The 19208-nt window shown below is 39.1% G+C and overlaps 1 protein-coding gene across 1 annotated transcript in view; it reads right to left on the bottom strand.

Moving 5' to 3' along the window:
* Positions 1 to 10979: 10979 nt before the first annotated feature.
* The window catches only part of LOC120515204 (uncharacterized protein SCO4629-like), a 74606-nt gene continuing 66377 nt past the window's right edge, over positions 10980 to 19208 (bottom strand). Inside the window, exon 6 of the mRNA XM_039735960.1 lies at positions 10980 to 11907. Within this exon, the coding sequence (XP_039591894.1) occupies positions 11789 to 11907 (119 nt within the window). The 3' untranslated portion in view covers positions 10980 to 11788. The remainder of the gene's footprint in view (positions 11908 to 19208) is intronic.

Genomic DNA, 19208 nt, shown 5'->3' on the forward strand with positions numbered 1-19208 from the left:
ATTCAAACCTAACATTTTTACTTCCTATGTGTAATACTTTACATTTACTGACATTAAATTTCATCTGCCACAAATCTGCCCAAGCCTGTATGCTATCCAAGTCCTTCTGTAATGATATAACGGATTCCAAATTATCTGCTAATCCACCTATCTTGGTATCATCTGCAAACTTAACCAGCTTGTTACTTATATTCCTATCTAAATCATTTATATATATTAAAAAAAGCAGTGGCTCTAGTACTGCCCCCTGTGGAACACCACTCTTAACATCGGCCAGTTCTGATGAGGTTCCTCGCACCATCACCCTCTGCTTCCTGTGTCTGAGCCAATTCTGCACCCATCTAAAAACATCACCCTGAACTCCCATTTCTTTTAACTTGATGCCCAACCTCTCATGTGGCACCTTATCAAATGCTTTCTGAAAGTCCAGATAAATAATATCATAAGCTCCACTTTGATCGTATCCTTTTGTTGCCTCCTCATAGAATTCCAACATGTTAGTAAAACACGACCTCCCTCTTCTGAACCCATGCTGACTGTTCAGAATAACTCCTGTCCTTGCCATGTGTTGCTCAATCTTATCCTTAATAATTCCTTCCATTAATTTTCCTGTGATGCTTGTAGTTGTTTTGATCTGCCCTGTCACCCTTTTTATATAATCAGATGATATTTGCCATTTTCCAGTCCTTCGGAATCTCCCAGTGCGCAGTGACTTCCTAAAAATATGTGTCAAGGGTTTATATATGTACTCACTAGTCTCCTTAAGAACACGAGGATAAATATTATCTGGTCCTGGTGATTTGTTTGATTTCATCTTATTTAATCTGAGCAGCACTTCTCCCTCTACAATTTCCAAATCCCTCAGTACCTCCTTAGTAGTTGTGTTTACCTCTGGCAGGTTATCCACTTGCTCACTTGTAAACACCTCAGAAAAATGTAAGTTTAGGGCATCTGCTATTTCACTGTCTGTATCTTTTAATTCCCTTTACTATTCCTGATGAACTTGACCTCCTCCTTAACTGTTCTTTTACTACTAAAATACTGAAAGAATCTCTTGGGGTCTTCTTTCGCCTTATCTGCTATATTCCTCTCCAACTGTCTTTTAGCCTCCCTGATATCCTTCTTAATGGTTGCCCTCATGTTCTCATACGTGCTACGATTCACTTTGCAGTCATTAGTCTTATATGCCTTATACAGCAGTTTTTTCCTTTGCAACTTCTTTTTTAAATCTTTATTAATCCATCGTGGAGTTTTTTAGTTTCCTATTAATTCCAAATTTAGGTATGTATCTGTCCTGCATTACATGTAACACATTTTTAAACCTGTTCCACTGCTCCTCGACTGTCTCCACATTTAAAAGCTTATCCCAGTCTATCCTACTTAGACTTTGTCGCATCTGCTCAAAATTAGCCCTACCAAAGTTCAACTTAACAATTTTAGTCTTTGCATCTGTACTCTTACAAAATACTGAGAATTGTATTATATTAGAACATTAGAACAATCTAGACGAGAACAGGCCATTCAGCCCAACAAAGCTCGCCAGTCCTATCCACTTATTTCCTCCAAGAAAACATCAAGTCGAGTTTTGAAAGTCCCTAACGTCTTACTGTCTACCACACTACTTGGTAGCTTATTCCAAGTGTCTATCGTTCTTTGTGTAAAGAAAAACTTCCTAATGTTTGTGCGAAATTTAACCTTAACAAGTTTCCAACTGTGTCCCCGTGTTCTTGATGAACTCATTTTAAAATACAAGTCTCGATCCACTGTACTAATTCCCTTCAGAATTTTAAACACTTCAGTCATGTCACCTCTTCTTTTGTTTAAACTGTAAAGGCTCAGCTCTTTTAATCTTTCCTCCTAATTCAACCCCTGTAGCCCTGGAATCAGCCTAGTCACTCTTCTCTGGACCTTTTCTAGCGCTGCTATGTCCTTTTTGTAGCCTGGAGACCAAAACTGCACATAGCACTTCAGATGAGGCCTCACCAGTGCATTATAAAGGTTGAGCATAACCTCATTGGACTTGCACTCCACAGATCGTGCTATATAACATTCTGTTAGCGTTCTTAATGGCTTCTGAACACTGTCGGGAAGTTGATAGCTTGGAGTCCACTATGACTCCTAAATCCTTCTCATAAGGTGTACTCTCGATTTTCCGACCGCCCATTGTGTATTCAAACCTAATATTTTTACTTCCTATGTGTAATACTTTACATTTACTGACATTAAATTTCATCTGCCACAAATCTGCCCAAGCCTGTATGCTATCCAAGTCCTTCTGTAATGATATAACAGATTCCAAATGATCTGCTAATCCACCTATCTTGGTATCATCATACCATCATTATGGACACTTGACCCTAGTGGTTCAATCACCTCTACACCCTCAATTCTATCCTGATTATTACAGAATACTAAATCCAGACAGGCTTCACCCCTTGTTGGTGCTTTAACATGCTGTGTTAAAAAACAGTCACTGATTACTTCTAAAAACTCCTGCTCTTGTGCTCCTCCATCTGCAAGGTTAACCCAGTTAATATTTGGATAATTAAAGTCCCCCATGACTATAATATCCCCCTGTAAACTTGCCTTTTGGATATTACTAAAAAGATGTGTGTTGAAATTACTGTCTGAATTGGGTGGTCTATAACACACTCCTAAAATAAGACCTCTTTCCCTAATATTTTCCAGGTGAAGCCACATGTCCTCACTGATGGGGCTCATCATCCAACTGAAGAGTTCTTACAGTTAAACCCTGTTTGGCAAAAACAGCAACCCCACCTCCTTTTCTGTTCTGTCTGTCCTTCCTAAAAAATGTGTATCCCTCTATGTTACACTCATCCACATCTTGTTATTTAGCCAGGTTTCCGCTATTCCTATAATATCACAATTATGCTCTGCTACATACAACTCCAACTCACTTACCTTATATTTCTAGCATTAAGGCAAGCTAATGTGGCACCTCAGCTTGAGGCAAACAGCATTCTGTATTTTAATGACCAATCAACATGAACTTCTTGTTTATTGCAAAAAATACTAGGCCAATAAGAAGTAAAGAAAATGGAAATGATCACAGCTCTCTTTTCTTGATCAGCCCACCATGCTTGAGGCATCACCGTAGCATCACAAGCATTTTATTGAATTTCCTATTCGAGTGTGAAGCCAGTCCTGCTGATGCCCTGTCCAGAGGTGACTCCTGCCTTACTCTAAATGCTGTGGGGATAGACTCTGCTCCTCATAATTCAATTAATGGATTAAGTGTGTCCAACAATGGATTGATATGTGGATGAAAACAAACCATTTCCCTCTACTTCAATTTAAATTTCATACAATTATAAATTATGTGCAGTGATTTTGCCTGCACAGACAAATAGATGGACAGAGTATTAATTTGAGCCCATCTATCCGACTTTTAAGAAGAAAAAGTGCAAAAAAATATAAGGTATACAAAAATATGCCAAGAGCACTTTAAGGTTCTTTTTGAATATTTTTATTTTCTGATCCTTTTATTATAGGTCTTTCAGTTGGCTCATAAGTTAGCTGACAGAAGTTGCTTTGGTAAAGCAAGCTATGCCACATGTGATCAAAAGAAATTTTTAAAACCTTTCAGTGTCTGATTTGTCGTTGGCATTCATTACAAGAAGCAGTTCCGTTCCCTTCCCTTGTTTTGTCAGATGCTTACCTGAACTGCCCAAACTTAATGAAGCAGCCACTGTCATTGTCAATCATTTAATGAATTATTGAGTGATGTTAATCAATCATTCATTCAATTATTACTTCTGCCCTTGGCATTGTCAGTAGTTAATCAGTAAGCTCCCACTTTATTTTGTGTAACTTTCTGTATTTGTAATTTCTGGCCATTAAACTTATATCAAGGTAACTGAAGAAAATTTATTGTAAAAAAAAGAATAATCCAATTTGTTGATAAAAATTATAAAAATATGATAACTGGTTATACATTGATATAGAAAACAGGATGCAAGACATAGAAGACAGACAAACATGTAACACTGCAGGTGAGGCTGTCTGGTCTTAGATGTCTCTCGGGTTTTCTAGATTTTCTTGGTGTTAGCAGCTTTTCAGTTTAGCATTTCACATTTCGGAATTTTAGCATAGCATCACAGTCAGCTTCTCCTTGGTCTAATGAACAGCTTTTGGGAGAGAAACAGCTGGACAATTATGTTGCAATTCAATGCTTTTGTTTCCAGTTTAGTTAAAAGCTTATGAAATATAGAAATCTGCCAACATGGTAACAATTAAACATGAGAAAGGAGCTCTTTAGCAGGGGCTTTACTGGCTATTTAGAGTTCTAATCTAGTTTAGTACAGAATAACAATTTTACAATAACAAGCCTTTAAGCATGATATACAGTGCTGTGTTGAGTTGCATGTTATTGATGCAGGTTCAAGTGGAGGTCTCTGCTTTTGTTGGAGTGCATTCTTTGTGTTTGCTATGTGGCCCTTTGTCTGTGGTCTGGTGTTGCCATCCTCAGCTTACTGTCAAGTTCTTTGCTGTGTCCTTTGTAACTTCCCGAGGAGCTCCATGATGAAGACTAAACTAATAGTTGTCTTCAGCAAAAATGATCAGAAGGGCTTAAATGTGTGTGTGTTATATCAGACGACCTGCAGGGTTCACCCCCTAATGGGTAACAAGGGTTCCTTTTCACAAAACTTCAAAAAATTGTGGAGAGGTAATATAGGCATGTGGAGTGTCATTTTATGCTATTTCAAGGTTGATGGTCACTAATATGGTAACATTTTTGACATCTGATCATTTACTGAAGCTACTCATAGAAGGTTAAAAATGACAACTTTCAAACATAAGCATGTGGGGCATTGATTAAGAATATGATCTCACTTTTGATTTTTGATCCTTTACTAAGTATCCAGCCCCCTATGGACCTTTATCAGAGGATAAAAAGGACAAATTTCTATTACAATCAAGAATGTTTAAACATTAATCATGTGAATTGAAGCACACATTTTAATATTTCAAATATTTGATGGATCGCTTTTCTTTTAGATAGATAGATAGATAGATAGATAGATAGATAGATAGATAGATACTTTATTAATCCCAAGGGGAAATTCACATAATCCAGCAGCATCATACTGATACAAAAAACAATATTAAATGAAAGAGTGATCAAAATGCAGGTAAAAACAGACAATAACTTTGAATTATATTAACGTTTCCCCCCCAAGGGTGGAATTGAAGAGTCGCATAGTGTGGGGGAGGAACGATCTCCTCAGTCTGTCAGTGGAGTAGGACGGTGACAGCAGTCTGTCACTGAAGCTGCTCCTCTGTCTGGAGATGATCCTGTTCAGTGGATGCGGTGGATTCTCCATGATTGACTGGAGCCTGCTCAGCGCCCGTCACTCAGCCACAGATGTCAAACTGTCCAGCTCTTTGCCTACAATAGAGCCTGCCTTCCTTACCAGTTTGTCCAGGCGTGAGACATCCTTCTTCTTTATGCTGCCTCCCCAGCACACCATCGTGTATAAGAGGGCGCTCACTACAACCGTCTAGTAGAACATCTGCAGCATGTTATTGCAGATGTTGAAGGACGCCAACCTTCTAAGGAAGTGTAGTCGGCTCTGACCTTTCTTACACAGAGCATCAGTATTGGCAGTCCAGTCTAATTTGTCATCTAGCTGCACTCCCAGATATTTATAGGTCTGCACCCTCTGCACACAGTCACCTGTAATGATCACAGGGTCCATAAGGGGCCTGGGCCTCCTAAAATCCACCACCAGCTCCTTGGTTTTGCTGGTGTTCAGTTGTAGGTGGTTTGAGTCACACCATTTAACAAAGTCCATGATTAGGTTCCTATACTCCTCCTCCTGCCCACTCCTGATGCAGCCCACGATAGCAGTGTCGTTAGCAAACTTTTGCACGCGGCAGGACTCCCAGTTGTATTGTAAGTCCGATGTATAAAATCTGAACAGGACCAGAGAAAGTACAGTCCCCTGCGGCGCCCCTGTATTGCTGACCTCAATGTCAGACCTGCAGTTCCCAAGACGCACATACTGAGGTCTGTCTGTAAGAGACTCAACAATCCATGCCACCAGGTATGAATCTACTCCCATCTCAGTCAGCTTGTCACTAAGGAGCAGAGGTTGGATGGTGTTGAAGGTGCGAGAGAAGTCCAGAAACATAATTCTTACAGCACCACTGCCTCTGTCCAAGTAGGAGAGTACTTAGTATTAAGTATTAGATAGATAGATAGATAGATAGATAGATAGATAGATAGATAGATAGATAGATAGATAGATAGATAGATAGATAGATAGATAGATAGATAGATAGATAGATAGATAGATAGATAGATAGATAGATAGATAGATAGATACTTTATTAATCTCAAGGAGAAATTCACATAATCCAGCAGCAGTATACTGATACAAAAACAATATTAAATCAAAGAGTAATAAAAATGCAGGTAAAAACAGACAATAACTTTGAATAATGTTAATGTTTACCTAGGGGTGGAATTGAAGAGTCGCATAGTGTGGGGGAGGAACGATCTCCTCAGGCTGTCAGTGGAGCACTTCTACCTCATTACATTTCTTATGAACACCCTGAATTAGGGTGGCTAATGCTAAATTCAGACTTTTTTGTTGTTGTATTATTTTGTTTTCCTCTTATTCTCATTTGTTTATTGTTATTTCAGCAATGAAGGCTGAATGAGTGCTATACTTCTTTTTTATATTACTATATATGTAACAAGTATGCAGTATATTTAAAAACATGTGAGCCTAAAAAGTTCCTATTCAAAATGAAGAAGACAATAAAAAAATAAAGTATTACATTAAAAAGAAAAGGTAACCATTTACTTCTTCCCACCATTGCACTCCATTTTAATGCCTGCTTAATCCAACTCCGGGTTGTCACAGAAGTGACAGAAGAAGTCCTCTCTGCTTACCAAACACCTGCTCTGTTAGAGGTCGAGTGTGTCATCCGCTCATCCTCAGGGTGCGTGAGCTGCCCAGTGTGCCAAGCTGCAGGCAGGAGGTGTCTGCTTTTCCTACCACGTAGAGCGAAATGCTTGTCTGATGTAGAAGTACAACTGGCAGATGTTCCCACTCCAATTTTGTGTTTAGAACTGAGCTAGTCAGTCAGGCCAGTGAAGAGCAGCAGGGTCGTTTCCACTTCAGTAACGTTTCAGACAGAGCTTTCATGTATGCAGAAGCTAATCTGAAAAAGTACCCTTGCTTATTAGCAGTCGTATGCAGCATTTCAGGCCAAAGTCAATTTCTTCTCAGGCAGAAGTAATTCATCAATTTGCTAATCAAAGAGAGCAGAATTAAATTAAAACTAGAAACATACGTACTTCAATGAGGTTCAGGATTTGATTTCAACCTTTTTCCCAGCAGACAGTCCTGCCAGCTTTGCTTTATTTATACCTCCGTCGCTCTTTGCTTTAGTACAGCACTTTTCACAGTGAGCACTGCCATGCAGTGCTTTACAAAAACAGCTAAAAATAATATTGCATAACAGAGGAATACAACAGAACAGTAAATTGTATGGTGAAGAAAGGACGAGAAACAAAGTGTAATAACTGTGCAAATTTCAGTTTCTTCTCCAAAAGATATTAAGGCAACTGCTGTCCAGATTGTGGTCTGCATTTAGGCATCTTGTGGATGGCTTGGTCCCGGCATTCAGTCATTCCAGAACATTCTGGGCACTCACACTCCACTTTGTCACTATGCTACCCTCAAGCTGAGCGTTAAAACAATCATCTTTTTAAAATAAGCAAACATGCAACCATAAATATGAGTTAATTTGCAAACCCACAATGAGAAAAAAAGGCAGTAACAGGTTGAGTGAAATCCTACACTAGAGGATATCAGAGAGTTTGTCGACTATTATAGTTGAAAAACAAATATGCAGAAAAATAAAAATGAGGAAAATACAAACATAACATTCACAAATGCACTTAAACTAATGCTGGGTCATATGGGGCACTGTGTTTGAGTGTGTATGTGAGTATCTGCATAAAAGGACGGGTGCCCCATTAAAGATTAGCCTTAATGCTCGTATACATCCCAGGTCCCTGAAACAATAAAAACTGCTACAAAGTAAACGCACTTCTTTACGAGTGAAATCTTAAACGCCGTATGTCACCTAAATCTGCAAGATAATGCAATGAGTGCTACAGATTTTCACTATGACTTCTTCTATCAGGTGAGTTGTAAAATATGGCGGAAAACAGGGACAAAAACTTGGATAGGTACCTTAACATGAAGAAGTGGTTGAATTATATCAAGTGAAAATGTATACAGTATAACAGTAATGGGTGCATATCATGAATTGATCAAGTGAATCACAAGTTACTCTTCAGGAAGATGGAAAAGTTTGGTTTTGGGACTCAGTTCATTGGATGGATAAGACCAATGTATAAGTTATTAGTTATTACATCTTTTCAGTTGTGGCAATCAACTTTTGCTACCTGCCCTACTGCACTTGTTGAACAAACAGGCACTAGCCTAATGTTACTCGATTATCTTCACCTCCTTTGTAAGTTGCTTTGGATAAAAAACTGTAAATGTAAGGGTGTGGGATTTTGGCTTCCCTTCACTGGCTTCCAATTCATTTTTCGAATTCATTTTAAGATCCTTGTATTTGTTTTTAAATCCTTTATTTGTGAGAACTGCTGCACCCTTATGTACCGTCTCGCTCTCTCGTGTCAGCAGACCAGATGCTTTTGTGTGTTCCCAAGGCACGATGCAAACTCTGAGGTGATCGAGCCTTTTCAGTTGCAGCCGCAAAACTCTGGAACGATTTGCCGTTGCACGTTAGGCAGACTCCTTCGCTAGCTGCCTTTAAATCCTTTTTAAAAACACATTTTTACTCTCTGGCTTTTAACCCAGTATGATATGTTGGCTAACTGTATACGTTTTATCAAGAATCTTTACGTGTTTATGTGTTTCTGTTTCATTTACCCTTCGGTTTTGTGTGTCTGATATGTTGGGTTTTTCTTTTTTTTCTTTTGTACAGCACTTTGGTCAGCCTTGATGTTGTTTTTAAAGTGCTTTATAAATAAATAAAATCTGTTGAAATGGACATCTCAGTAAATGGATAGCACAAGGGAGAGGAGAGTGCCGAGGCTGACTGCTCTCCCCTTTGTTATATGTTATGTATATTGAACCAGTGGCAGAGCATATCAGAAAAAGGGGCATACTGGAGGCCTAGTCTTGCTCAAAAGTGGTGGAGTGAGACTGGACATATCCCAAAATGTAGATGAGATGCCCCTGATTCTGATAGATTGCAGAGATTCAATCAAGACATGTGATGTTTTTGAGATTTTACAGGAGGCAGTAAGCTCCACATTAAATCAGAATAACTCAGTTATGATGCATTTCGATAAATGGAAGGAGAGGAGAAATGCCCTTTGTGGACTCTCGGTTAACAAGAATAGTATAAAAACATTAGGCATCAAGTTTTACAGAAAAGGAAAGAAATTGGGAAGACAAAATAAAAAGGATAGAATGTAGACTGAATATGGGGAAAGGAAGAAACTTGACTTTTACGGATAAGACTTTAGTGTTAAAATCAGATATACTGTCCGCATGTATGCATTTGGGGGTAGTTTTTCCTTTGCCTCGTTATTTGGGGGTTAAGGTTAAAACAATGGTGTTTCGGTTTGCGTGGGGATGCAGGTATGAGAGGATAAGTAGGTTTGATATGGAACAAAATGTTGAAAATGGAGGTAGAGATATCATAGACAGTCAGTTAAAATTTGCCTGTGTTTTTATACATCTTTGTGCAAGACTTTACATTCAGGCTTTGTACACAAGTTTCAATATTTTGTGGCACTGTGGTTCACAACACTAATAGGGACTATGACAGTGTGGTCACATTTGACACCAAAAACAGAGCAGAGACCAGGAGGCTATGAATATGCAGCAAAATTGAAAATGAAATACAAAGAATTTGAAGATGTTTCTTTGTGCTGCAAACAGAAAGAGTTGTATAAGGCAGTCAGGCATACAATATAAGAGTCTGGCAAGAAACGTTGTGGCTGTGTGGACAGTGGTACAGCCCAAAGGACTAGAAAATACTAAGTTCTAAGCACATGATAGTGCAGAGATACTTCCCATGAAATCTCAGCCTGAAATTGAATGAAATGTTTTTGGTAAATGGACGGACAAGTAATCTAAAATAACATGCTACATTTATCAGTATGTAAATGTCCTGCATACAGACATTAACATTCACTGAGGCTCAAGTACACATGACACGATGCGCGCTCTAGCGAACGCTACTGCTACGCAAGTGGGGTGCTGTTTATACATGGAATCTGTAAGATTCCACCAGGTGGCAGTGCGAGATATCACGTTGAGAAAACGCCCGGCTTTGCTGTGTTGTGAATTGCCTGAAAGACCCATTAAATTTCGAGGACACCTTGCCACAATATCTCTGAAAAGGATGTTTAATGATTACATCCATCAATCCAGGGATGCGCCCATTCTTGTTAATTTCTACGTAGTTATGGTGCTTCCTCCTGAACTGACAGTAGCGGCAAGCAGCAATCACCACACAGAACACATTCAATTTATGACATTCCAGCTCTCTGCACATTTAGAATCCTTAGATTTATACTTGATATCCCTTTCATGATGAAATGCATTAAAGCAGCGTTTCTCAACCTGTAAGTATTTGCGACCCGAGTGTTCATAACAGTTTTAATCGCGCCTTCCTAACGTTTTTTTGGAAGGAGCCCACTAATACCAATTTGTTCTTTTTTACATAATGATACAGTATTGCATATTTTATTATACCTATTTAACTTTTATCGACATTTATCTAACTCTATATTTATTTTTCTAGCATCAGAATGTAGTTTAAGTTCATTTGTTTTGGTTTCAATAGATGTATTTTTCATATTTTTCTTTCTTGTTTTCTTTTTTTCACATCTTCGCGCCCCCCTTTTTGTTACTGTGGCCTGCCCACAGTTTGAGAACCACTGCATTAATGTATATTATATTTTACTGACAAGTAGTTAGCATCATTTAAATAAAGAATACTGTTAATAATTACACATGTGGGGGTGGTACAGCGGTACCGCTGCCTCACAGGGAGTCACTTCCACGGTGTTCCCTTCCAGGAGTTTGTATGTTTTCCTGGTGGGTTTCCACAGCATGCTACGGTTTCCTTGCAAAGACATGAAGGTTTGACAATTTGGTGACACTAAAATGACAATAGTGTATGTGGGTGCTTATATTCACCTTGCAGTGAGCTGATGCCCCCTCGTGGAATTGTTTCTGTCTCGCGCCTGATGCTTGCTGTAATGGGCGCATCCCAGGAATGATGGATGTAATTATTAAACATTGTGGCAAGGTGTCCTCCGAATTTAACAGATGTTTCAGGCAATTCACAACACGGTGAAGCCAAACATTTTCTCACGTGATGATATCTCGCACTGCCACCTGGTGGAATCTTCCAGATTTACGTAAAGTATGGGCACAAGTATAAACAGTACAGCACTTGTGTAGCAGTAGCATCAGCATGGTGTGAAGTATAAACCTGGCCTTAGAATCAAGCAGCTATAAAGCAGTTTCTAAGATGTCTGTCTTGAACCAAAGCATCTTCTAAAAACTAATGCCCTAAACACATTTATGATCTAACAAACAATAAGTGGAGTTTCCAAGAAATTGAATTGCCAAAGTAAATAAATAATGAGATGTAGATCCATTGATTTTATACAAGAAACATAATTAATGAGTTTTTGTTGTGCAGTGTTACTAGTTCAGCCCCCTGTTGGAGTGCATATTTAGTCTGTGCTGGGCTACACGGCAGAGTATCCAGCTTTTATAAACCAATTATAGGCCTCCAGAACTTCTGAGGTGATCTCCTGTTCAATTTGGAAACCCTTCTTTGGATAATCCCGAATCCTTTCAAGAACTCCTGGAAATTAATACAAAACAAAATATTAACAAGAGCAGCATTACATGTTTCACCAAATAAAGCAGGAAATTCAGAGATAGATACAGGTTTACTGGTCGCCTCATCATTTATTTCTAGTGTCATTGCAGGATTCTAACTGAGGCATCTTTTAGTTTCAGTAACATAATGTAGACCTGAGTAAGACTAATGAGATTCAGTTATTACTCAAATAAAGTAAATGTCATAAATAATTTGGAATATGGCTAAATATCATAGGAAATGTGGAGATCAAAAGGGTACTCGACCTTAATCTATGCCAGTAATATTTCTAAAAGTAATGTCAAGTGTTGAAGGTTTCAGCTAGGCAATTTATCAAAATGTCAGTGTTTCTAAATATTTGCTTAAAATGAAACCTTAACAAACGTACTCTTTGTTAAAGAAATAATTTTAAAGTTAGGGATGATATCCATCACACTTGCACACTTCAGAATACTAATAATAATATCATTCATTAATTGACTCACCTTTAAAATGGAAAATTCTGCTCCAACAATCTTTCTTGTCAACTCAGAAATGCAGCCCTAGAATTAGTCTTCTGGTTTGTTTCTCGACTTTCTCTAGCATACTTTCATTGTACTTTGAAGATCAAAACTGCATATAATTTTCCAAAAATGAGTTTAATCCTCCTAATCTGTTGATCTGTACCCCATACATTAATAATCTTTTAGTTTGTTTCTATACACACATCTGCACACGATTCTATTGAGGTCAGTGAATGATCCAGTAGCATTACCAATTCTGTAATTAAATAAAAATTATATTTCTTCCTATGGATCATGCCTAATATTTACTTACAAAAATTTACATTGAACAAATAATGGCCAAAATCTGAATTTTTTTCAAGTCTATCTGTAATGATTTTGTTTACTGTATGGTGGGGTTTCTTAAAAGCATTATCATTAATACTGCAGCAACTCATAACCCAAATTCAGCAACTTACTGACCATTTTGGTAACAAGTTGCTGGTGTATTAATGGTGAAGAGTCGTGCACAGTTTGCAAAGTTGGATATGATAGGTTGCCACAGGTTGATTAAGCAATCAACATTGTTCTGTCGATCATACTTGATTAAACATGCCCCCAGATGATCTTTCACAGTTCTCCAAATAGGACCCCCACCAGCACCGACGATTGTACAGGCATTCTACAAGGAATGGGTCTAGAAGACACTATCTTGGTCTATGGTGTCAGCTAATCGTCCTCTATAAGTGTGATCTGTACATTTACCTGTCTTGTTAAGTTACATTTAAAATGAGCAGTGGACCCATCACTGACTCCTGCAGATAACCACTTTCAACTATTCTTGTACGCTAATTAATTTTTGTTTGTGCTTATGACAGTTCTGCACCCTCTACACATTGATTTAAAAATTCCTTGTCTACCATGGGGTGCTTTCATGAAAAGCTTTATATTGAATCCTCATAAATATCTACATACTACCAAAACACAATCACTTCCATCTAAACCCATCCATACTAGATTTGCTTCTCTCCATCTTCCCTTTTAGAATTGCTTCCGCTCATTTTCCTGTGAAATCCCTATACTATCTGGTATAAAGTAACCATGGCTGGGCAACTGTGTTTATTAATAAGGTTTCTAGTTTATATGTATTATGAATTTATCTCTACAAAGGCAAGCATTGATCTAAAAACAATTCTCATAATTAGATCATTGTGGGGTAAATGTTGTTTTCTTCTAAAGATTTGTTTGCTTCTAGCCATTCTAATCCTAACAGCACTTCACTCTCTATAACCTCAAGTCAAGTTGGGGAGCAGGCACTGGTACAGTGCGATGCCGCACCCACTACACGACAAAACAACTCGGGATCCCGGTTTGCAACCCCCCAGGCAGACACGCAGTCCAATCCCACCCTCTGTAAATCTCCCTCTATCTGCCGCAGCCAGGTGTTACGTGGACAACCCCTTGGCCTGGTCCGGCAACTCGGGTCCTCAACAATAAGGATCTTATGAGCCAGATCACTTTCGGGGAAACAGGCCACATGGCCGTAGTGCCGTAACTGATGCTTTCTCACAACGCAGGTAATGTGCCTTATTCGGGACTCCATGAGCAACCGCTCAATCGACAAACCTATGGTACCCAAGGATTTTCAGGAGAGACACAGTACCAAAGAAGTCCAGTCTTCGTCTCAGGTCAATGGATAGCGTCCCTGTATCGCAACCATATAGCAAGACAGGAAGCACCAGGACTCTAAAGATTTGGACCTTCCTCCTTTTGCATAGATATCAGGAGAGCCACACACCCCTATCCAGCGACCTCATGACCCCCATGATCTTCCAATCCGTCTATTGACTTCATAGGAAGAGTTATCAGAGACATGATTGTCACTGCCAAGGTAAGTAAACCTTTCAACAAGATCGACCCTCTCTCCGCAAACTGACACACTGCTGATGGCTGTACCCAAGAGGCCATTAAAGGCCTGGATCTTGGTTTTTATCCAGGACACTTGCAAGCCCAGACACTCCTCGCTCAGTCTCTTGAGTGTCCCAATCAGAGCCTCTATTAATCTCCACGAAAATAACAGCATCATCAGCAAAGTCAAGATCCGTGAATCTTTCTTCACTAACAGATGCCCCACAGCCTGGATCCCACAGCCTTGCCCAACTCCCAGTTCATACAAGCATTGAACAGAGTAGGAGCAAGAACACACACCTGACGAACCCCAGAATCAACTGGGAAAAACGTAGAGGTCCTGCCTCCACTCTGCACAACACTCACAGTACCAGTGTACAGGCCAGCCATGATATCCAGCAACCTCGAGAGGATCCTGCGAACCCTTAGGATGTCCCACACGGCAGCACAATCAACTGAGTTGAATGCTTTGTGAAAATCGACAAAGGCTGCAAAGAAACTCTACCGATATTCACGTTTGCACTCCAAGGGAACCCTCAGTGTCAGGAGGCGGTCAATGGTAGACTTCTTAGGCATAAAACCAGACTGTTCTGGTCGCTGGTAGGTGAGCAAGTGATCACATATCCTATTGACGACGACCCTAGCAAGGACCTTACCCGGCACGAGAGCAGTGTTATCCCCCTGTAGTTGCTGCAATCCAGGTGATCACCCTTCTCTTTATAGCTAGGGACGGCAAGTCCCGTTTTCCAGTCAGATGGGATGATAACCTCCTAATCATTTATTTTGTTGTTAATACTGGCATGTTACTCACCTTCTAACAAGTGAAAACCTGAATAAAATATGATTTATAAGTATTTACTATTGATTTTCTTTACTGTATAGTTTATGTTGTTTTTCTAACCATATTAAATCCCCTAATAATTTTCCTTATTATATTACTAGTGATATTACTTTCCAGCTGTTATTAGGAACCATATTCCTTTATAATATCATTTTCATGTGATTACAGTCCCTACAATTACTGCAGTGGTTATTTTTCATACAAACATAATAGAGTAATTTGTTTTTATCTCTTTACTCATTCGCCAAGGAAATCTGTTACCTGTAGCTAAATTTCACTATGAAAAAGTCATATGCAGAAATAATTTTAAATATAGCCAATTATTCCTGAGTCATGTCCACACTCATATTTCAATCAATTTTTAAGACCTTGGCACATCTATCGATGGTTGCCTTTCTATTAAAACAACTATGAAATTAATCTTAATAGTTTTAATTTTTACTACTTCCTTCAGTCCAAACAGTTTGAAATGTAATATGGAAAAAGGACTCTAATAGTCGAATAATCTCTATAGTCCGACATTTTATAGATTGTTTATTGTAAAATGTTGCTTCATGACAGCCTAGACCTGTTAGTATGGATTTGGCACACTCATTTATCTAATTTTCCAATTAAAGCTTTTTTTGCCTTATTATTATAAAATAATAATGATAATAATAATTTTGGATTTTTTTATTTTACATTTTGTGGCACTAATCATCAGCTAGCAAGAAGCAGATATTTTGAATGATAGTAAAACCAGGAGGTAAAAAGAGCATAAGGTAAGAAAGAGTCATGCTCAGAAATCTGGCCAAGGTCAAAACCAGAGAACCACCAGAGCCAATTAGAAAACCAAAATCATAATCTAACAAACTATACTAAGTGTTCTAACATTAATTTCAAAAATTGCCTCTAACTCACACTACATTTTGTCATTAGTCCTTTTGTCTTTGATTTAATACTTGGATAACAAACTGTTGGGTGGTGTTGCTTTAAACAGGTGGAGCTTAGTGACATTCAATGCCACATAATAAGCAGCAGTCATAGCAACAATTAACAAAAGAATGACACAAATAGTGGTGACCACACCAAGCAAAATAATATACCCAGAATTACAATAAAATGAACAAACAAAAAAATACAAATTCTAAAATGGCCCAGACTGAACTGATGAAGTTCAACATTATAATAGTGCCATTACCATTTGGTGTGCTGGTTCATATGAGGACCAACGTGTTGTTTGTACAAATAAAGACCCCCATTGTGCTATTGATGACAATTATACAAGACCCACGTTGTCATTGTTATGCTGGTAAATGTTAGTGGCTGGTATTTGACTAATACTCAAGGAAAAAACCTGGAGCAGCAGAAACTAAAAGTTGATTGTAAAAGCAGCTCAAAATAAAGTAAAGTAGGACATTGGCCATGAACTACAAGTCCCAGAGCAGATAAGTCCCCATATTTCCAAAAGAACTTCCAAAACATGCACACTAAAGTGGGATATCAACATTAAACCATTCATTCATTCATTCATTTTCTAACCCGCTGAATCCGAATACAGGGTCACGGGGGTCTGCCGGAGCCAATCCCAGCCAACACAGGGCACAAGGCAGGAACCAATCCTGGGCAGGGTGCCAACCCACCACAGGACACACACAAACACACACTAGGGCCAATTTAGAACCGCCAATCCACCTAACCTGCATGTCTTTGGATTGTGGGAGGAAACCCACACAGACACGGGGAGAACATGCAAACTCCACGCAGGGAGGACCCGGGAAGCGAACCCGGGTCTCCTAACTGCGAGGCAGCAGCGCTACCACTGCGCCACCGTGCCGCCCAACATTAAACCCCTGCTAGTAATAAGGGCAAGCAATGAATATTTATAAAATAAAATGTTCATTTTATCGCAAAATGCTTTTCAATAACAATAAAGCTCTACGGAGCACAATAAGCAAAAGTACTGACCAATAACACTCCAGCAATCCAGTACAAACAAAAGCCCAATGCAGTAATCCATAAATGCAGTCATACACAGAGCATTAAAGTCAAACTTCCAAAAGGCACAAACACAGCAAAAATACAATTAACTCATTGACTCAAGAGCAAATTCACAATGAACCACCAGGAACTGTGGGAGAACCTCCACATTTCTAGGATGGAAGTTCCTGGAGGTGATTGGCAGGTGGCTCCGCACCTGGGGGGGACTATCCACCATAGAGATGCAATATAACAAAGGTAACTTATAAAATAAAACCTTGGATTGTGAGTAACATGGTCTGCAAGTGTTGTGCAAGACGAGCAAAAACTTTTAATAGATTTTAACTTGATAAACGAGCGAGGTCTTGCAATACGAGTAGTATGTATACACTTTGTCTCCTGAGCATCACAACCGAGCCGATGGTTCTCTCTCTCTCTCTCTCTCTCTCTCTCACTGCGGGATTGTGGGTAATCATCTCCCATGCTCAGTCTCAGGTGGCATGCCTCACTCGTATAGTCAATATCCGTACGAGCGTGTACTGTTTACTATAGCATTGTGACCACATGTGTGTGCATAAAGCATTTGTTTTATTTTGTGTCCAAGTGTAGTGACTGGTCTTTAGTATCTGCATTGCAACAAAAAATATTTGTAGAAAAGCACCACGTGAATAAGGCTGTAACAATGTAGGAGATGAATCTGTTTATCAACAATGCAATGTCACATTTCCGCAAAGTCCTCAAAAGGAGGCAAAAGCAAATGTCATTGGATAGGTTACTTGTTAAAGTCGCAAAAAAAGAAAAAGATTCCAGTGAGCCAACAAATCGCAGGTGATTCCGCTAGTTATAGTGAAAGTCATCATATGAAATAATCCTCCTCCTCTCCTCTCTCTCCTCTCCCTCACACCAGCACAGATTTTTTCAAAGGTAAAGTGCAGGTTAATTTGTTTTATGTATTTTTACTTTATATTTTGTATTAATCATTTTTATATGAATACTTTTGGGTTGTGGAAAGAATCATCTGAGTTTCCATTATTTCTTATGGGGACATTCACGTTGCTATACGAGTGCTTTGGATTATAAGGACGTTTCCACAATGAATTGTGCTCGCAAACTAAGGCACCACTGTATACATAGACATAGCCAAAAATAAAGAAAGACACACATAATCAACATAAATTAAAGAATCAAAAATGAACAAAAGAGACATCAAACATAATTTTGAACCTGGAATCCTGGTCGAGACGTGACAACACTGACACTTGTAGTCAATTACTTGTTTTAAGGAGAGGCAATGGAGTCTTCAGTCATGTGATCTCCCAGAAAAAATGGCTTGCGGTGTCGTTTAAAGAACATTACATTAGCTTTATTTACTATATGGACACTTTCTGATGAAAGTTTATTTTCTGTCCCCAAGACTGATTCCCACTAAGCAGAAATGTCAGTCTATTTCTTGTGGGATTTTTCTTTTTTTGGCAACATTAAATCTGTTGTCCATCGTATCTAAATTTGTTGCTGACATCCAGCACATTGGTATAGCTAATGCATCACTAGATTTAAACTCACTACCATTTTAACATCTCAAGAGTAGACTTGATCCAAACAGTTTTTCAAACAGATTTAGATGTTATTATTGAGAAGATTTGTGGAGAGGATGTTAATTCTGCAGAGCTGAACAATTTAATTTAAAATACAATTAAGGAGTGAGACGCATGGTGGCGCAGTGGGTAGCGCTGCTGCCTCGCAGTTAGGAGACCTGAGTTTGCTTCCCAGGTCCATCCTGCATGGAGTTTGTATGTTCTCCCCGTGTCTGTATGGGTTTCCTCCGGGTGCTCTGCTTTCCTCCCACAGTCCAAAGACATGCAGGTTAGGTGCATTGGCGATTCTAAATTGTCCCTAGTGTGTGCTTGGTGTGTGGGTTGGCGTCCTGCCTGGGGTTTGTTTCCTGCCTTGCGCCCTGTGTTGGCTGGGATTGGCTCCAGCAGACCCCCGTGACCCTGTAGTTAGGATATAGCGGGTTGGATAATGGATAGATGGATTGATTAAGGAGCTAGATTTCTGAGTGACAATATGATTGCAGGGAATTTCAGGGCTTT

Source organism: Polypterus senegalus, chromosome 14, assembly GCF_016835505.1.
Source record: "Polypterus senegalus isolate Bchr_013 chromosome 14, ASM1683550v1, whole genome shotgun sequence".
Lineage (NCBI taxonomy): Eukaryota > Metazoa > Chordata > Cladistia > Polypteriformes > Polypteridae > Polypterus > Polypterus senegalus.